Consider the following 21,784-nt stretch of genomic DNA (forward strand, 5'->3'; position numbering starts at 1 on the left):
CTTGATCATAATGTGTGCAGATGTTCCAGTGGGTGCTGATAGGTGGCTGCTTGCTTCTTGCTAGGTCCCACTAAGTGGTGTTTGCTCCAAATGTTTTCAGTTTTTACATGTTACCAGTCAAAAGCATGGTAATAGATATTGGCTCAGAAATCAGTTTTAGAGCAATGACACCCAACTTCATATATTCTACCATAATTTCTTAGGTCTCAATCCTGTAAACTGCTATGGCCACAAAGAGCCCAGTGCAGTCAGTGCTGTACCTTTCCCTCTGAGGATGATTTCAGGGGTCTCAAAATATGCCTCACAGAAGTCCAGATCTACCTAGGAATTAACTAAAACTGAATCTCAGCAAGATTAAAATAATGTTGATTGGTTTGTGTAGAAAATATGAGAGCAGTATTTCACTAGGCCTCTCATAGTATCACTTCAGGTGACTCATGCAGGTCACAGTCTAGACACTAATCAGAACTGATATTACACAGGATTTGCAGGTAGTCACAGCTGCTTATGATCATCTTCAGAATATTAAACTGTTTCTCTTATACACTAATACAATACTACAGTATACTGTAGGCTATAAAAGTAGGTTGATTAGATGCTACAGCAGAATATGGCAACTTGATTATTCGGAGGAACAGGAAGGAGTGAGAGGAGAGTGCCAAGAAGCTTCTGTATTCACATCACTTGCCTATTTGGACCCAGAATGTGTTCAAATGTTGGCTTTAAATTTTAAAAATGGATTGGGACCCAGGTGTCTCACGGAGCTTCTGGCTCCCAGGGTATCATTTCAACAGCTAAACTGCACAGGGATGGGGCTGATGGATGGGTTTTTTGACCATGCAAGAGGGCATATTGTATTTTTGCTGCTGCAATCCCAAGACTATAGGATATCTTCATGTTCCTCCTAAATAGGCAGAACTGCAGATGTAGCAGCACCTTTTAATTCAGATTTAAAAATCTTATGTTTTAAAATATTTTATATGGTGCTGTGATATAAATATGATTGTATATTGCTTTTATTTGGTTGTTTTAAGTTGTGTAATGTGCTGGTGCGTTTGCAGACAAGCAAATAAATAAAATTAAGGTTATCAGTCTCTTTTCTAACATGTCTGACCTCAAAGTAATTGGGCAACTGCTTGTTTCTACACCTTTGCATTACATTTCTTCACATGATTTTCAGTTGTCCATTTGTGCTAGTCACTTACATATGAAATGAACATGCTTGTTCACATTCAAAAAAGGACTGATCAGTTAAATGGATAACAAGTATAGCCAGTTATAATAGTAAAGATGTTTTAATTTTTTTTTTAGAATGTAGACTCCCAAGCTTCGCTGTACAAGCCAATCTACAATAGGAGTCAGGAGGATACTTCCCTGCGGGCAAGTTGTCCCATAACTGCAGGCTTTCAGATACCTTCCTCTCAAGTATCAAATGGCCACTGTTGGAAACTAGATATTGGTCTAAATGGTCACTGGCCTGATCCCACATGGTAATTTCTATGATCTCTCCTTCACAACTTAGAATTAGCAACAGCAGTTCAGAAGGAAAAGACACACATGCTTGGCATGCTACCAAATTCAAGCAGAGGGAAAGCAAACCATGACATTTATTATGCAACTGTCAGACTAAGACCCAAGAGAGGCACATCCAGTCATTGGTGCATTTACTCATCTTCATGAGTTCAAATCAGGGCGGGCCTTATCACCCCCGGGGCCACTAAGCAGCAAGATAAAACAGGCCCAGGAGAGCCTTTGAGCCGCTCGCGCCCAATGAATCCCGCTTTGACGAGATTTGGGAAACCACGCTGGGGCTGCTGGAGACTCGCAGGGTCCTGACAGTTCACCCTGTTGCAAACCTCCCTAAAACCTCAGCCACACCATCAAGGGCTCATTCACCTGCATATCCACTAATGTGATATATGCCATCATGTGCCAGCAATGCCCCTCTGCCATGTACATTGGCCAAACCGGCCAGTCCCTCCGTAAAAGAATAAATGGACACAAATCATACATCAGGAATGGTAACATACATAAGCCAGTAAGTGAACACTTCAATCTCCCTGGTCATTCTATTACAGATTTAAAAGTCACTATCATTGAACAAAAAAACTTCAGAAACAGACTTCAAAGAGAAACAGCAAAACTAACATTCATTTGCAAATTTAACACCATTAATCTGGGTTTGAATAGGGACTGGGAGTGGCTGGCTCATTACAGAAGCAGCTTTTCCTCTCCTGGAATTGACACCTCCTCATCTATTATTGGGAGTGGACTACATCCACCCTGATTGAATTGGCCCTGTCAACACTGGTTCTCCACTTGCAAAGTAACTCCCTGCTCTCCATGTGTCAGTATATAATGCCTGCATCTGTAACTTTCACTCTATGCATCTGAAGAAGTGAGGTTTTTACCCACCAAAGCTTATGCCCAAATAAATCTGCTAGTCTTTAAAGTGCCACCAGACTCCTTGTTGTTTTTGTAGATACAGACTAACACGGCTACCCCGGATACTTGACTCCCTAACCGTGTCACTGATCTCGCAGGGTTTGGGTCTTCCCTGGACGCTCGGCCCCGGAGTCAGGTCACCCCACCAGAGTCCCGCCTGCTCCCAAGAGCTTCCGCCTCACCGCGGGGCAGAGAAAACCAGGAGCACGTGACCCAGCCCCAATAGCAAATAACGGGACGTGTTGGGGCCGGGGCAGGTCGCTGAGCGCCGCGAGGGGTGGGGGCAAGAGCCTCACACGCCCCGCCCGCTGCTCCGGCTCGGCACGAAAACAGAGAACAAGCTTGAGCGACCCCACGTCACCACTGGCGTGGGCAACCAATCAACGGGCCACCCCTCCCTACGGGAACGCGGCTGCCCCACCTTGAGTAGAGCTCCCGCCCGTCCTGGGGTGGGCCGGGGTTGTTCCTCGTCGGCTTCCGTCGCGCCCCTCTTTCCATCCGCAGCGGCAGCAGAATTCTCCATGAGAGCGGGCGGCGGGTCGTACCCACTCGGCTAGAGAGCCCCGCCCACGCCACCTAAACAACAGCCGAGTGCCCCCCCCCGCTCTGGCCACGCCCTTTGGATCCCCCCTTCCCACCACGCAGAACGTACTGGTATCATGTCATGGCCCCGCCCACCACGCTCTCCCCGCCCCTCCCCACCCTGCTAGAGCGGGCTCACTGGTGTCCCGCGGCGCCTTCTGCCCGGTGGGAGCCCCGCCTTCGCCCTGCGGTTGCCTCGCCCCAGCGGCCCGGGACGCTCGTGTGGCTGGTGTCAGCGCGCGGCGCAGGCCGCTCCGCCCTGCGGACGGGTACGGTGACTTCTCTTCTCAGGCAGGGGCGGAGGGCTCGGGCGCGGCCTGCTCGGCTGCCGGTCCCGGCCGTTGTGTGTCTGTTCGGGGCCCTGCCCTCCCTGTGCCCGGGCCCCGTAGTCAGTGCCACGCTCGGCCTCTGCCAGCCGGGGCCCCGCGCCCCCTGGCTTAGCCCTGCCCCGCCCGGCCCACTGACACCACCAGGACTCCGTCCTGAGGTTGCCTGCGATGGGCCCGGCCTGGCCCTTCGCTTTGCCAGCGATGAGTCCGGTATCTTCAGCCTGGCTGTGCCCCTTGCTCCGGAACAGGCCCTGCCACGCTGACCCCTGCCCGACGTCCATCAGTGATGGGTCCACCCTCCCCCCGCACACCATGCGCTGGCTATCTCAGCTGTCAAACCCGCCTACTCCCAGTGCCAAACTCCTACCTGCCCCCCACACCCATGCTCCTTTCAGTTGCTCGACCCACCTATCTCTCTTCCCCGCCCCTTCCTTCCAGCTGCTGAACTAGGGTTGCCAACTTTGGTTGGATGAATTCCTGGAGATTTCATTACATGACATAATCTTTAATTAAAAATTAATCTTTAGTTCCTGGAGATTTGGCAACCCTGCCTGTCCCTCCCAGTGCCAAACTCCAAACTCTTACCCTGCCTCCTGGGTCCTTCCAGTTGCCAAATCCGCCTGCCCCTTCCAGTGCCAAACTCCTACCCTGGCCCCAGGATCCTTCCAGCTTCCAAACCCACCTCCCCCACCCCAAGTGTTGAACACCTTCTCTTCCCACTCCTTCAAGCCACCAAAACCATCTGCCCTTCCCAGTACTAAACATCTACTCCCCCAGGCTCTTTCCAGCTGCCAAACCCAGCTGCCCCTCCCACTCCCCTACTGCTGAACATCTACCCCACCCTGGCTCTTTCCAGTCACCAAACATTTCCAGTCACTGCACATCCCAGTGCTGAACACCTACCTACCCACCCAAGTTCTTTTCATTTGCAAAAATCCATCTGTACCTACCATTGCTGAACCCGGACCTACCCAAGCTCTATCCGCCTGCCATATTTATCCACACACACCAGTGACAGTGCTCATCTCAGTAACGCCATCTTTTTCTTAGGGAAAGCTAATCCTTGCATTACCAGCACAGTACATAGTCAAACCTAATGTGCTTTCTTCTCCTGATGTGATGCATCATTTTAGCAGGCATGTGTATGTTTCATGCTGTTAATGAAAGTAGATCACCATTCCATAACAGACTCCATGGAGAACTAACATATGGCAAAATGCACATTGTGTTACTAGTGTTCCAGTGAATGCTAGAATTTCATATATCTTCACACAACAGCTGTGGGCAGTAGCAAAATGGTTAACCTGATTGCTCTGAGTTTTGTTTTTGTTTTTTATATAACACTGATGCCCGGAGGCCCCAGCTAAACCCACACTGTTCAGGGGTACAAACAGGCAGTGAAAAACAGTCTCTGCTCCAAAGAGCTTGTAAGCTAAGATGGGACAAGGGGGTATGGAACACAACAGAGGGAGGGGAGGTTAGGCGGAAGATGAATTTGACAGTAAAAGTGATACAAGATTGTACATATTCTTAGCAATGTGTAGAATTTGGAAGCTTCACATTTTTTAATGGCTGTAAAAAGACTGTAGATCAGTGGGCTTCCAGATTTTTATGTCATGGCCCCCCTTACCTGTAATGGAATCTATCCGTGTCCCTGCCCCCTGCTCGGGGCTGTGGCCAGGAATTGGGCTGTGGTCGAGGCCGGACCTGCAGCTGGGGCTGCGTCCAGAGTCAGGCCTGGGAGTGGAGCTGTGTTGGGGCTGAGACCGGAACTGGGGGTGGGGCTGGGTGGCACTCCCTCCCCGTCCCCCGTGGGGGCTAGCCCGGGCCCTGCCATGCCCTTCCAAGCTTTCCTCCGTGCCTCCCTAGGGGGCATGCCCCACAGTTTGGGGACCACTGCTGTATATTTTGAAGTATTTGCTTTTTGCTAATGTAATTAATATAAAAAAGGATTTATCCAGTGTAGGTGGTTAGTTGACTATATATAGGTTTTTAAAAATAGCCAAGTCACTTTTATATAGTTGTGTACTTCACTTGATGTGAATTATTATTTCTTATTTAAAGGTCTGTTGGTCTACATGTTGCTGAATGGACAGTTCCCAAGAGCAGGGAGTCTGCCCCTGAGAGCTAACAATCCATGAACCGTGCAAATACAATGCTACTGAGCAACAGGTAAAAATATCCAAAACATTAATTCACAAATTAACTATTAAAGAAAAGCAATGCAATAACTGGAAGAAAAGGTGAGGACATAATTGTGCTAGGGTTACCAGTTAAAAGAAGTATTGAACCAGATGTGGTGAGGTGTGTGTGTGAGATCGAGATTTTGGTTTGCAGTGACTGGGAGGATATTCAAAAATGAAGGGTGGTGGTGTATAGATAGCCTTTTAGGTCTTGTTGAGGATAGCCTAAAAAGCTTTTATCCTAGTGTAGACAGGGCAAGTTGTATTTTACACATTAGGTGGTTGAGGTTAACATTGGGAAACAGGCTTGGGTTCACCTTGACCAGATAATACATGTTAAAATACAACTTGTCCTATCTATACTTGAGTGTTAAAACATATTTAATGTCAACTCTCGCCTTAATGGGAGGAGAGAGTCAACCAATACAGAGGTTTGAAAAGAGGGATGTGATAGAAGTTATACATTCTGAACAGTTTGACACTACAAGTAGTAACCCACACACTTCTGAATAGTTCTTGTTACGTTACATTTAGGATTTTAAATAGTTAAGATTGTCATAATATTGAATGTTAAAATAGTTTTTAGGATGTGTGAAACAGCTGTCTTTTTATGCTGGAACACAGTATATGAAATTACACAAATGATGTCTGACTTTGAAGTATTTAGTATGAATCTGTTATATACCGTTTTTTATTTCAATATGTTACATTTAGATGTTCCTGGAATCTGTAATTAACATTAGGTGATGCTAATCTGTGGTAGGAATTTAGTATGGAAGGATTTAGTGTCCCCTCTGTGCATCCATGTGTAATGATAATTAACAGATTTCCCCTTTGCCATCTTTTATCTAAGGTGTACATATTAAGTTCCATTAATCTTTCTTCATAGGTCATGCCCTCCATTCCTTTTGTCATCTATATATTCCTTGTAATTTATCAGTGTTGGTAGGGGTTTTTTATAGCGAGCAGAACAAAACCCTGCATAGTGCTCCCAAGTGTGGTATTAGCAAGACTGGTGTAAAGAGGAGTTATTACTTCTCTGGCCTTAAAAAAAAATGTTTCCTCCCTCCAACCCCCCCATATGTACATACTAGTATATATAGTATTCACTTTTCTTGCGATAGCATCATCCCTCAAGCTCATATCTAGGAAATACACTGTAGGGAGCAATCCTGTCCTGGCATGGGGATGAACTAGATGACCTCATATCTTTTCAGACTCTAATTTCTGTGATTTGTTGTATGCTGTCACTCCAGATCCTTCACTTTACTGCTCTCAAAACAACAATATTAAATTTTTTTCTTTTGCGTGGTGTTCTGATGGGTCAGTGACTCATGTTGCACTCATATGACCTGTTTTCCCCTTGTACATCAAAAATGACTTGAAGGACTGGTAAACTGACTTTGAAAGATTAAGTGAATTAAATAGATAAATTGATCACTGATATGGGAGGTCGGTCAGAGGCCAGAAAATGACTGTGTATAGGTAAACTCCAAAGAAGGGGCTAAAATAGTCCAAAGGAATGTAACTAAATATAATCTTACCTGGTGTGAAGACTGGATGAAAATTATTATCGTGCAGCAGTGACTTATTTTCTCTTGAATGCTGTGTGTATAAAGTTTCTGGAGTACATCTATTCTGTCTGACTAAGGGAAACAATAAATTCCAGTATCAGAGGGGTAGCCGTGTTAGTCTGAATCTGAAAAAAGCAACAGAGGGTCCTGTGGCACCTTTAAAACTAACAGAAGTATTGGGAGCATAAGCTTTCATGGGTAAGAACCTCACTTGCATCTGAAGAAGTGAGGTTCTTACCCACGAAAGCTTATGCTCCCAATACTTCTGTTAGTCTTAAAGGTGCCACCGGACCCTCTGTTGCTTTTTAATAAATTCCAGATTGAAATGGCATTCCCTGCAGAGAATTCTGACCTTTTATAACAACATGTAATTGTTCAAATTACTTAATATTAACACAAACATTTAGAAAATAAAGGATTTTGCATAGAAATTGTATTTCACACATTGTTTGACTAGTAAAGATTAGGAGAACCAATAAAATCAATAGATTGTAACATGTTGTTACCTCCGTCAACCTGAGTGGTTAACCAACAATTTGGGGTCTTGCGGGTTGTTCCAGTTAGGAGGAGAAATGGGTGATGAAGTCAAGTATTTCTTCTACTTACAAAGAATGTGCGAAGTTCTTGTTTCCCTGAGTACAGTAGGAATCGAAACTTCGTATTGTGTTTTGCTTACAGTTCTAAACTTCTTTCAGCCAGCACTGAGCTGAGAAAGCTTTCTCTCTTGGTTTTTTCTAAGGGCCATGCTCCCAGTCCTTTTGCAGTGCTCTTGGCTTTCTGCTCCTTCTCTGACTTCTTCTCTGGTGTTTGTCTATCTGTCACAGACAAACAAATCCGCACAAAACAATAACCAGCAAAACCCCTCAATGCACACACAACTTGCCTGTGCCTTTGTTTTGGGTGGTGACATGTACCTGTGTTTTTGGTGGAGGCTGCTATTGTTTGTTATCTTGTTCCATAAAGATGCTTAATGGTTGCTTACAACTGTCTTTAACTGAAGGGCAGTGATTATGCCTAATCCATAACAATATTTTGCAATAATACAGCATCTGTCATTTGGGGATTTCAAAATACTTTACAAAGGGAATTGACTCTCAAGCATCTACAGTAGAATCTCAGTTACAAACACCTCAGGAATGGAAGTTGTTTGTAACTCTGAACAAAACATTATGGTTGTTCTTTCAAAAGTTTACAACTGAACATTGACTTAATACAGCTTTGAAACGTTACTATGCAGAAGAAAAATGCTGCTTTTAACCGTCTTAATTTAAATGAAGTAAGTACAGAAACAGTTTCCTTATCTTGTAAAATCTTTTTTTAAACTTTCCCTTTATTTTTTTTAGTAGTTTACATTTAACACATTACTGTACTGTATTTTCCTTTTTTTGTCTCTGCTGCTGCCTGATTGCGTACTTCTGGTTCCAGATGAGGTGTGTGGTTGGCCGATCAGTTCGTAACTCTGAAGTTCTACTGTATTCTAATCCAGGAGTCTTGATGTCAGTTTCTTGCTCTAACCACTAACTAACGCTTTATCTCCACAGAAGCATAGAGCCTCCCCATTAACAGAATCTTTCTCTTAAGGTTCTATTCCAAAATTTTAAAATACATATTTTGCTAATGTTTTCAGGGTTGCCCTAGGCAATCTACGAGAAGGACTTTATAGGGCACATGCTCTACATTGCTGTTGTATCTAATATTACTAAATTCTGTATTTTTGCTGTATCCTTTACAGTGTTTCCAGTGTCTTACTAATCTGGTGTTATAGGAGAGGGCTACAAAATTGGTTCCAAGTAGGCAATGACAAGTTAGGACAAAGGCAGTAGGACAAAGTAAAAGCTGACACATAGGCAGGGATGGATTTACACAGAATCTTAAAAGTGGGAATGAAACTTACTGTCGAGAGCAAGAGGAAGCCAATTGTAGGAACTGAAGAGAAGTGTGTTGTTTCAAAGCAGTGGAAGGGGAAGATTTATTTTAGCAGCAGTATTTTATACAGGCTGGGCTTGGGCAAGAGGAGATGCTGGCAGGCCAAAGATGAGGAGACTGTTAGTACTTGAAATGACAGATGACATGTGTGAGCAAGGATTTGGAATGGAGAAAAAGTTTAAGGAAAACACAGACAGGATTTGGTGACCACCTGAATGCAGGGTGGGGAAAGGAGTTAGAAGTCTAATATAAAATTGAGGTTTCAAATCTGGATGATGTGAAGGATGGTGAAAGAATTTTGGAGAAAGGATACCCAAAGGGTACCCATAGAGATGGTTTAGGAGAAACATATGGAATTCACTGACCTAAGGGGTATCAGGCAGGACAGTTGCCCAGGGCTCCATGCTACAGGGGTCCCCGCAAAGCTAAGTTGCTCAGGCTTCGGCTTCAGCCGCAGGTGGCAGGGCTGGGAGCCCTGGGCTTCAGCCCAATGTAGCAGGGCTTCAGTTTTCTGGCCTGGGCCCCAGCAAGTCTAACACTGACCTTCTTTGGCGGCCGCCCTGAAACCTGCTCGCGGCCCTCAGGAGGCCCTGTCCCCCCAGTTGAGAACCACTGTTGCACATAACACATTTTCTCTGGGGAGTTGTCTTTGCCATTAGTGATCACTTTTGTTATATCATCTTATTTCATGGGGTTGATAGCACCCTTGAATAATTGCCTGACAGCCCTGTTTTTGGTTGTTTTTTGATGGTCCAAATGAATAAATCTGTCAGCAGCCACTCAGACTGCTTCAGAAGGAAGATGTGATGATGTACCTGCATGACAAACTGAAAACTTGTGCAGATTAAACTGACATTTTATAAATAAAGATAAGTAGTCAGAAAAGTTTATTTTAAGAAGTTAACTTTTACTCAACAGATCTGTTCTCATTGTATATTCTGAATCACACAGTTTCTTCTGTTGATAATACTTACTGCTTTTTACTCCTGTTAGCTTTCCAGAGCTAATACAGTAATGGGTGAATGGCTAGATTGTTTCTAGCTTACACATTAACAGAATTGTTAATTAAGTTCCACTTGCAGAATCTTTATTGGGGATTAGCCAGAAAGAACATGGGTTAACATTCAGATCATGGACTCAATTTGCAAAGTTGGCTGTTTAAAAAAAAAAAAAGTGTCTTTGTACTTAAACTGAAGTGGGCATAATTGAGGGAGGGAAGGTACCCTAATATACCATTTTACAAATATTTTTTCGTAGCATACCACATTTTAAAGGGTTATTGCCTGATAATCAACCAATTGGGCTCTAGTGCTTGTGGCCCCCAGTTAATCAATCAGGCTTCTGTGCACCTGGCCCCCATCATTCTGATTACTTTTGCCTCCAGCCTCCATCAGTCATACACAGGCTCTCCATTATAATACAAATAATGTCTACAGTTGACCCTATATCCAACATTTGCCCCAGATCCCTTACGGTTTGTCTCTTTACTAAGTCTGATGTATCTCTTTTAAAAGATACCAGTCAACAACAAAAAGTAGGACTGAGAAGGAAAATTTTCGACCAGAGCCCAGATTCAAAGGCTTTTATTCAAAAATTTAAAGTTTATTAAGAGAAACAAAGCAAAAACGACATTGAAAATTCAGAGGACATAAAAGCTAAACCTGTGTGAAATTTGGCCACCAAGTTCTAGAGAAAAATCAGGAATTTATTTTAAGCGCATTTTAGAATAAACCCCTACCTATTGTGCTTCCAAAAATATTCTCTTCGGGTCCTTATATTGTACTACTTATATCTCCTTTAAAAATGTAAATGATTCAACTGATTTTTGATAGGGGAATGAAAGCTGTGCCACGTTTCTGGAGACATTATAGCCAAACATCTACCAGAATACACATACTGTCAATGTTACAAATATAGTCACAACTATGGTTTTGCAATCAGTTTGTAACCTCTTATATAAAAGATTAACTCAATCTTTCTTTCTTTTTGGTACCGTATATACTCGTTCATAAGGTGAATTTTTTTGGTAAAAAAGTGAAGCATTAAAGAGCGGGGATCGGCTTATCAACGGGTCTACACCAAAATTTGACGATTTTAAGCTCTATTGAATTGAATATCTAATACACTGTAGTTTTGTTTACTTGGAGCGTTCGCAGGCATGGAGCCCCTCAGCTCCCAGTGGCTGGGAGCACAAACCGTGGCCACTGGGAGCTGAGGGGCTCCATGCCTGTGGATGCTCCAGGTAAACAAAACATCCCGACTTGCCAGCAGTTTATCCTGACGGACCGGGAGCCAAAGTTTGCCAAATTCTGAAATATAGGGTCAGCTTATGAAAGCATCATACAGTTTTTGCCATTTTTACCTATCCATCTTGGGGCGTCGGCTTATAAACGAATGGGTTAATGAACGAGTATATACGGTATGTCACTCTGCAGTCTTTCTGTGGTTGAACCGTTTGCAGGCTATACCCACCATACTACCTAATTTTGTTTATATCAGTTAATTCTGGGAAAATCTCAACAGTTATTCCATACCTCCGAGTGACCAGATAGCGCACACATTGATGAGCATGGATCCACCAGCGTCTGGTAAATTCACTCTTGGGTGTCCTACTGCACAGAGAGCAGGACGGAAAGAGGAGCAGTCAAATTTTTTTGTGGATGTTTTTCTAAGAGATATGCTCTAGGGTTATTTTGGGGAAGTTTTGTGGCCCATTATAGAGAAGATCTAGATCAGTGGTTTTTAAACTGCGGGTCACGGTAAGGCACTGGGTTGTGGCAGCTCTGGTCAGCACCGCCGACCGGACCATTAAAAGTCCTGTCGGCAGTGCTGCCTGGCTAAGGCAGGCTAGTCCCTATCTGTTCCGACACTGTGCTGTGCCCCAGAAGCAGCCAGCAGCAGTTCCGGATCCTGGGGGGGGCCGCAGGGCTCCGCGTGCTGCCTCCTCCCAAGCACCAGCTGCGCACGTCCATTGGCTGGTTCCCGGCCAATGAGAGTTGGGGGGGCCGTGCTTGTGGATGAGAGCCGCGTGGAGCCGCTTGTGCGTCTCCGCCTAGGAGCCCGACCTGCTGCTGGCCACTTCCGGGGTGCAGCACGGTCTGCGGTGCCAGGACAGGCAGGAAGCCTGCCTCTGCACCCCGACTCTGCCACTGACTGGGAGGTGCTGGAGGTAAGCCTGTGCCCCAACCCCCTGCTCCAGCCCTGAGCCCCCCCAAACCCAGAGCCCTCTCCTGCACCCCAAACCCCTCATCCCTGGCCTCATCCCAGATCCCTGATCCCCCTCCCGCACCCCACCCCGTTGCCCCAGCCCAGAGCCCCCTCCCAGACCCTGAACCCCTCATTCCTGTCCCCGCAGCCCTCACCCCTGCACCCCAACCCTCTGCCCCAGCCCTGGGCTCCTCCCACATCCCAAACCCCTCATCCCCAGCTCCACTGGGTCGCAGGCATCAACAATTTTCTTCAACTGGATCGCCATTAGTTACTGATCTAGGTTATCATAATGGTCCTTTCTGGTCTTGGAATCTATGAAATCAGTTACACAGCCATGATTACAAAACTGTTTTGAAAAAGAAATAAAACTTTATATATATATATGCATATGAGTGACCCATCGATCAGCCTCAAATGCAAGTCCACATACATATATTATAATTTGATAGTGTAATGTAATTTAATAGGAAAATTGTGTATACAACATTATCATGAAGTAGTAATTATAAATACTTAACAAAACATTCTGTTTGATAAATGGGAGTTATTACCAATAAGTACATTTAAAAATTCTTTAAAAAAAAAAAATCTAGGTACAGAAATTGAGATAACAAATGCATATAAAAACCCAACAGTCCATTGAAAAGTTGATGTGATGAAATTCTAATTTTTATATAAGTGATAAGGATGTTTGTTTACTATTGGCATTGTAAAAGCTTAGTTAACTGTTAATTTGCTTGGGGTTTTGTAAATTACATAAATAGTAAAGTACTTTGGTGCTTAGCAACCAAAATTTGTTGGGTGAAGCAAAGATTTTTTTTGTAATTCTGGTATGCTCATTTATTTTTGTACTTGTCTAAAAAAGAAAATATATAAAAATATTTAATTGAATCCAAACTGAAGACATTATCTTTTCTCTGAGGTTTACTGACTGGCGCACAAGAGAAACTGCACTCTAAGGCCTAGGCTGCACTTGCGAGTTACAGCGCAATAAAGCTGCCCAGAGTGCTGTACCTCATTCCCCGTCCACACTGGCAAGGCATGTACAGCGCTGTATCTCCCTGGCCACAGCGCTGCAGGTACTCCACCTCCCCAAGAGGAATAAGAGATGCAGTGCAGTGGCTACAACTCCCGGGTGTCAGTGTGAACGAGGCGTTAACTTGCTGCGCTGTGATAATCCCCTTATCAAGTGGCCACTCTTCTCATTGTTGTGATTAGCTCCAGGAATGCGGAAGTGCCGTTTCAAAGCTCCCTACCAGAGAGAAAAAGCAAACATTTTGCTGTTTGTTTTGAGTGAGTGAATGAGAAGCAGGGAGGTCGGAACTTGCAAGGCAGGGTGCTGACACACTCTCAGCACCCCAAAAAGCATTCTCTCTCCCCCCACACTCCCTGTCACACTCCACCAATCCTCCTCCCCTTTTGAAAAGCATGTTGCAGCCACACGAATGCTGGGATAGCTGCCCATAATGCACTGCTCCCAATGCAGCTGCAAATGCAGCAAATGTGGCCATGCTAGTGCGCTGGCAGCTGTCAGTGTGAACAGACTACAGCGCTTTCCCTACTCAGCTGTATGAAGGCGGGTTTAACTCACAGCGCTGTACAGCTGCATGTATAGCCATACCCTAAGAGGCAAAGACAGTTGGAGATACTGACTTTTGTCCAAGGTCTTGGGCCTGGGGGATGTGGTGTGACTGCAGCTACCCTCTCCAAACAATGTCATATGACTAACTGAGGGGGGTTGTAAACGCACAGAAAACCAACTGATGTAGAAGGCATGTGGACAGTTTGTAATGTGAATGTTGCTGCATTGTGCTAGAGCATGAGAACCAGAAAATTAAACTAGCTATAAGACATGTTAGATCAGGAGACAGCAGAAAAGAATCCAAAAGAAAAGTGTATTTTTATGTAGTCCTAGTCTTCAATTAAACTTTTAAGCCATCCCAATTGAAAAAGAGAGAACAGCAACGTGTTGCTTCCTTTCCATGTCTCTTCCAAAACCTTTTTGTTTGGCTTTGGCTTTGGCTTCCCTGCAGAGCTCAGAGCTGAGCCAAGACAACTTCTTATGTGTTCCCCGCTGTGGTAGGTGCCAAATTTAGTTCAAGTTGCTATACCCCAAGCTGGTATAAAATCTGATTTTAAGGACAGAAACTAGACAAAAAAATTGTAGGAGGAAGAAGAAAGAAAAAGAGTGAACACAATGAGGAGTCCTTGTTGCACCTTAGAGACTAACAAATGTATTTGGGCATAAGCTTTCGTGGGCTAGAACCCACTTCATCAGATGAATTAAGTGAAAAATACAGGAGCAGGTATAAATACATGAAAGGATGGGGGTTGCTTTACAAAATGTGAGGTCAGTCTAACGAGATAAATCAATTAACAGCAGGATACTAAGGGAGGAAAAATAACTTTTGAAGTGGTAAGAGAGTGGCCCATTACAGACAGTTGACAAGAAGGTGTGAATAACAGTAGGGAGAAATTAGTATTGGGGCAATTAAGTTTAGGTTTTGTAATGACCCAACCACTCCCAGTCTTTATTCAGGCCTATTCTGATGGTATCCAGTTTGCAAATTAATTAAAGTTCTGCAGCTTCACGTTGGAGTGAAGAGTGAACAATTCATCAACACATGTTTTCTCACTGCCAAATATAGGAGCAGAGGCTGCAGTCTGCCTTTTATCTTACAAAACCTGCACTGTCAATTGCTAACAGTATTCCAACAAAAAGGGGGCTCAGTGGATGCTACCCATATATGTATGGGTGTTGTTTTTTTGGGTTATTTTGGTGGTTTGTTTTTGAGGTGGGAGAGAAGTGAATTACTCCAGAAAAACAAAGATTTTATGACTAAATAAAGTACAGTATTGTCCCAACTGCGACCTATTTCAAATGGTAAATGTGCAGTTGGCCTGCTAGAACAGCAGAGGCATTTGGTTAATGATTTGTTAATGTTTGTCCTGAAGTAGAAATGCAGCCACTGTCTGCCCCAATGATTAATAAAGTACACGCCCAGTAAATGTCTGCTGCAGAAACACTTCATCTATTTTAGGAGATTCTTAGTCGTCCTTGCTCTGGACTCCAACACTGCTCTTCTCTCTTTGCCATTGAGCAACAGTTAAACAAGATTTCAGTGGAGCAACAAAGTTAGTTGTATTTTTTATCAGGGTGGGGAGATTAATTTTGGTATATCTTGCTTCTTGATAAGCTGTAAGGAAATATTTTGTTTGTTACTAATAGAAGACTGTGCTTATATTGGTAAATCTAACAGTTTTTGCCTTATAGTTGTTTTGTGCCTGCTAACTACGCAGTGGGGTTTGTAAGATAATCTTTACTTGTAGGAAATCTAATATGGACATGCCCATTTCCTTAAAGTGACAGATTAAAAATTAAATGTTTTCAAACAGATTTCTTTAACTGTGTTGCTAGTATACCTTAGATTAGTAAACTGAAGAATTTTTAAAACCTAACTCTTCTACCAATTATACTAATTGTTTACTTTTTGCATGCCACTCAGTCTGGACAGTGAAAACATACTCCACTTTTCTAGTTATTGTCAGATTTTAGTCACCTGAACTTTATGGTTCTTGTGTACTAGTTCAGTGTTTTATTGTTTGGATTACAGGGGAATATTTTTTGTTAAATAAACAAAACAATTTCCCACTGCAATAATTTTTTTAAAAAAATCATTGAAGCATTTCTCTTCATCTCATGCTCTCTTGTTAAAGCTTACTTTTTTAGGATATATGTTATTTATCAGAAAGTAATCCAGAATAAGTGTACAGTTTACATAAAGTATGCTCTAGTATAACTGCTGAAATGTGGTTTTGTTTGACAGATTAGACTATTGCTGTAGGTATTATACTTGTTTTTTGTCAGTTCTAGTTAGCAGAAATAGTTTTCATGGCTGCAACATCCAGGTTTAGCAAATTTTTACTCTAATACAGTAAATATATGAACCAAAATGTCTTCTTTTTTCAGATATACAACAGCGTGCATATAGACTTCTGCTTCTGACACCGTCACAGAACCCTGAATACCTACCTTGTGTCATGGCTGTATAGAAGACCTCCAGCTGACATTATTAATGGACTCCAATGAACATCCTTTTGGAGTCCACTGACTTTTATATCAGGGATGCATGCTGTCATGGACAACATGAAAGGGTAGTGCTGAAGGTTATACATTGACAACAAAATTTTTGTTACTACTGCAGGCTGGTGATCTAACACGGAAAATAGTTAATTTAGTTTTTGGCTCAATTTAACTTCCAGATAACTGCCTTTTTTAATTCAGTGGCCCTAAGGAAACTACTTGATTTTAGATTTTTAATGACAGCGTTGTCTTAAGATGACAAATTAGAATGAGTAAAAGCAAATTGGTTTCCTTCTGGAAAAATTTTCTCTGTTGACCATGTTTAACCATTCTGTTTTATTCAGCTATTTTTTTTTAAACATCCCCCAAAGAGTTAATGCACCTTATATAGAACATCTGACCTTTTGCAGCTTCATAATTCGTATCTAGATGTCACCGGTGTTTCCCATGTTAACAGTTCTCAGCATGTTTTACTATATCTGCCTTCGGCGCCGAGCCAGGACAGCTACAAGGGGAGAAATGATGAACAGCCGGAGAGCTATTGAATCAAACAGCCGAGCCTTACCTATCAATGTTGAAGTAGTCCAGTATGCCAAAGAAGTGTTGGATTTCAGTTCTCATTACGGTAGTGAAAACAGCATGTCCTACACAATGTGGAATTTGGCAGGTATTCCAAATGTGTACCCCAGTTCTGGGGACTTCACTCAGACTGCTGTGTTTCGAACTTATGGAACTTGGTGGGATCAGTGTCCTAGTGCCCAATTGCCATTCAAGAGGACTCCACCTAACTTCTATAGCCAGGACTACGTAGAGCTTGCTTTTGAGGAGCCAGTTTATCCCACAGCAGTGCATGTTCTGGAAACATATCACCCTGGGGCTGTAATTAGGATTTTGGCTTGTTCTGCAAATCCCTATTCCCAAAATACACCAGCTGAAGTAAGGTAAACTTTTACTGAGTATCTCTCTCTAATTTACTAAATAGTACAACCACAAAAGAACTTTTAAGTTGGGTTTCAGTCTTTATTCTCAATGTTGGAGTACTTTATATCAGACCCACAAATACTTTGTTTACTTCAGTATATGTTTAAAGCAGTTTTATTTAGGGTACATGTGTTTTGTTTTCCAACATTGTTTAATATCAATATTGTAGTTATAGATTATTTATTGAGACCATTTTAGGGTCAAAGCTCATTCAGGTTTCATTTGTATAATAATAGTTCTTCTAACAGGTCAAACCTACAAAAAATCTATATGGAACTTTTGAAAAAAAATAGTTACTATGCATTTACAGTAACTTGTTAATTAAATGACGCTTCTCTGGAATTTTTACTTTCCCCCAAATAATGAGGGCAAATTGTTTATACAGTGTTCCATTTTGCAGTGAAGATTTTTTGGATTTACTGTGTTGTAAGGCAAAATGCGCCTATTGCTCAAAATTTATTTTTAATTTTTGAATGTAATTCTTATTTGCCAAAACAACCTAAACTAAATTTGAGTACAAACAAAATAAAAGTTTGCGTGTGAGGTGAACCTTTGTATGCTATGTTTTATCTTAGAGTGACTATTTAGGCTAAAATAATATGTTCCTGAAAATAGCTTATAATGGAAATGCAGGAATAAGTATGTCCAACTACAGAGTATTAGCACTAGCCAGTTCCGCCAACATTTTCATATCTCATATTAAAAACTTTCATAGATGTGTATGTACTTCCTTATATTTAAGATCTTGAGCTAATTACCGGTAAATAAGTAGAAGCTGCATGATTCTAAGTGAGGGCAGCATTTGGTCCTTAATTTGTATTTTATAGCCCTTATTCAGTGTTTTTTAATCATTCTCAGTATCTTGTGTAATCATGTTGTATTCAGGGACATCTGTGTAGACAAAGTAATACCTGTCAGCTATGGACATTAAATAAGGCCTAGTGGCTGCTTTCAAGGTATTGAGTTTAGATTCTGTGGAGTTACAATCTTCTTAAGCATTTCTGATAACTCTTTCGCTTTAATGTTGTTACAGATATTCTTTACCATTCAGTGTGGCTCACTAGATGGGGCATTGTACTGGGACTTGGGAAACTTGGGTTCCGTTCCTGGCCATTTGACTGGTCTCTGTGGTGATCTTGATTAAATCACGTAGTTGCTGTGCCTTCTGTTTCCCCATCTACAAAGTGGGGATGATACATAGCTCCTTTATGGATGAAAAGTGCTATCTAAAAGCTGAGTGGTGAGGGTGGTAATATTATATAGCAAGAATGAAAAGAAGAAATGCTGTCCTAAGTGTTTCACATGCAAGCTCAAAAAAGAACATATCAGCCGTATGAAGATGCAGGGCTAGATTTGGTACAAGGGTGGGAGTGGGACACCGGATGCTCAGTTATATTTCCCTAATTTTTAAACTGTAGCTTCTTCAGCTCTGGCATAAATTAGAGCAGCCTCGTGGAGCACAGCTATGCCAATGAGCATAGCCTGATTGGGAGATGGTTGGCACAGGAGCCAGCTCAACTGGCTTTATGTTAGCTAAGAGTGTCTCTACTTTTCTGAAGTAATTTTCAGAGAGTCAATTATGACCAGATTCTAGCACTTTTGAGCCACCTGGGACTGCAGTAGAGAATCTGGCCTCCAACCATCTCTAAAAGCAGCCATGTTAGAAAAATATTAGCCATTTACAAGTCTTGGAAAAATCCACTCCCTGTCGTGTACAGAGCAAGAAGCTTTCCTGGGCAAGTGCCATCAGCTTCTGTAGAACTGAAACTTTAATGTTTTGTGGGAAAAAAACCCTTAACCTCTAATACACTATGATTGCAAAGATAACTTTCCAAATGTGAGCCTAGTGCAAACTGATGCAGTCTGTTGTTCCTAAATATTCAGACAGATAGTTTGTGTCTCTGCTGCTATTTATAGCTTTGTCAAACACAGCAGAGTGAAAACTAACCAGAATCTTGTCAGTTTTCACTCCCACTATTGGGAACTCTGGGCAACAATGAAACCTACATTCTGCTTCTGGAACTTGTAAAAGCTATGTGTGATAGTAGAATTGGCACCGTGGCCCTTCATGGGGGAGGTGGACCCAAAAATAGAGAGTAGGATAGGATGGATTAGGTGTGTGTTTGGAGGGTGTGGGGTCACCAGTTGTCTCTATTTTTGGGTTCACTTCCCAGTGAAGAGATACAGTGCCTGATTCTGCAGTTGTTAATAGTTTTTAAAAACTGCAGAAACAGAATAAAACTGACCTGATTTTTGCAGATTCACTGCTGCACTCAGAGTTCTCAATTACAAGAACTAAGGTGGTGTGAGAGATTAAAGGGGAACAGTAAGAGAAACAAAAAAATATCGGGGAGGAAGTAAAGCATACACTTTAGATGAAAATAGGTGTAAAGGGCTACAGGAGGTGAGAAAGATAGGAGGAAGAAAGCGCTGAAAACAACATGGGGCAAAGCTATATAATGATCAGTGTAGGAAAGAGAAAAAGTGGAGTTGGGCCAGGATCGGAAAGAAGATTTAACAAAAGCAACAGAGATACTGTAGTAAGTTCATTTTAAAAATGCATTAAATTTAAAATAATACATTACAGTCTAGTATATTACACAGTAAATAGTACACAAATATTTTATACGCTGTACCTCTAAATTGAGGACTTTGGAGGGGCCTGGCTGTGCAGGTAGTCCTTGGGTTAGTAGGTTTTTATGTCCTGGCTACTTAAGTGATTTAGTTAACCAGTACATTTTGGGGGCTAATTGGTTCCCCATCCTCCCTAATTAAGACTTTTTATGTGGGTGCATAAACCGTAAAAGGTAGATGTGTGTGTGTGTGTGTGTGTGTGTCATCATGATGTGTTCACTGTCACAATTTATTTTGTGTTGTTATATCAGTGTGTTGATGCAATTCTGTTCAGTTGTTTGTTTAAATTGTTCCTATTTATTGAATAAATATCTGTATACTTGAAAAGTAAGAAATTTGAGTTCAAAGAACCGCAATAGTCCAAACAGTTAGTTCACTACCTTTCTAACCATGAAATAAGAAAACTCAAAGCATTGTAACATGCAAACCATTTGTGGGGAGATACACTGAAAAATCAGCTTTCAGTCTTTGTGAATTTGGGATCCAAACTAGAAGCCATTCATGGTCTATCCGTTTGTATTAAAATATTTTCAGTTGTCTGACTGTGCACTGCTGATGTTTACAAAAATAGATTTTTCTTTATTTCTCTTTGTTTTAACTACTCATATATGTCACCCCGAAATTGGTTTACTAATTTGTTTGGCAATATTGTGCTATAATAATATTATCTAGGATAGTAATGAAAGGATTGAAAGGAAATAATGATATTCAGTGTTTTTATTGATATGTAAACTAATGGTATTTTACCAAAGCATCTAAACTTTGAATCCATTTAATTCCTTTGCTCATAAGAAATAATATGCCTTTTAATTTTAAAAAATATTTTAAAAAAATTCCCTCTTGAAAACCTATTCCTTGATCAGATTGATCTTGGCTGAATAAGCTAGTTACTGAGGTAGACTGACATAAAAGGAATGAAAGTTGCCTACTAAACTAAAGGAAGCTATAAAAGGAGAAAAAAATAGTGAAAATAATTTACTCAAACAGAGCAAACATTTAATGATAGGTACCACTTTCCTCTTGAGTTTATGGCATATTCAGCAGTTACTTCAGATTGGTGAATTAGGGTGACCGAGGAGCGATTTCCCCCCCCCCCCCTTTTTTTTTTTTTCCTGAAAAGCCTTTCAGATGGGATCTCCACAAAAATAATTCTTCCAGTTTTCTCTGAGACAAACCAATCCAGGCCTGTTTACTCCAGAGGAGTCAGAATTAAAATACATTTATTTTTATTGTAAATCATAATGTAAATCATAATGAAATGTGTTTGTTTAAAAAGGCAGAATGGATTATGGATTGTGCCTAGTTACTTCTTTAACTATAGATAATTGGACAAATGTAAACGTTTATAAAGTTGAAACATTGTTCACTGAGGTAGGAAAATAAGGGTCTGATCCTGCAAGCGCTTGCTATCAAGTGTAGTGCTTGGTTTCAGTGAGACTACTCAAGCAGATAATCTATGAATTTTTTTTTAAGATACAGATACACCCACAACCTGATGAAATGCCTCAAGTACTGCTAATTGAGGAAATTATAGCAAAAGAGCTTTCAGGTACTAAGCTCAATTTTTTTTTTTCCAGATCTTAATTGGTCAGCATTCATTTGTGCAAAGCCAAAACCAAGAGTAACAAAGTGTTGTCCGGATTGGACCTTAAGTTTTGGTGTGTTTTATATGATTTATCTTCCCCAGATTTACATAAAATGCATTTTGTCCTGTGTGGGTATTCATTGTTCTCTGTCTACAATCATTGGACCAGTTTCCCCATCTGAAAGGAGATAATGATACATACCTCATTGGTAATGCACTTGATATCTCTGAATGAAAAGCTCTGTACAAGA

The 21,784-nt window shown here is 41.8% G+C and overlaps 1 protein-coding gene across 4 annotated transcripts in view; it reads left to right on the forward strand.

Annotated features, from left to right (window-relative positions):
- Positions 1-3,131: 3,131 nt before the first annotated feature.
- The window catches only part of FBXL4 (F-box and leucine rich repeat protein 4), a 113,919-nt gene continuing 95,266 nt past the window's right edge, over positions 3,132-21,784 (forward strand). For all 4 annotated transcript variants that reach the window (XR_004645179.1, XM_034766000.1, XM_034765999.1 and 1 more), the window contains exons 1-3: positions 3,132-3,296; positions 5,421-5,528; positions 16,220-17,274. Coding sequence is in view for 3 of the 4 variants with exons in the window: in XM_034766000.1 (XP_034621891.1) it covers positions 16,763-17,274 (512 nt within the window). In the remaining variant the exon portion in view is untranslated. The remainder of the gene's footprint in view (positions 3,297-5,420; positions 5,529-16,219; positions 17,275-21,784) is intronic.

Source organism: Trachemys scripta, chromosome 3, assembly GCF_013100865.1.
Source record: "Trachemys scripta elegans isolate TJP31775 chromosome 3, CAS_Tse_1.0, whole genome shotgun sequence".
Classification (NCBI taxonomy): Eukaryota; Metazoa; Chordata; order Testudines; family Emydidae; genus Trachemys; species Trachemys scripta.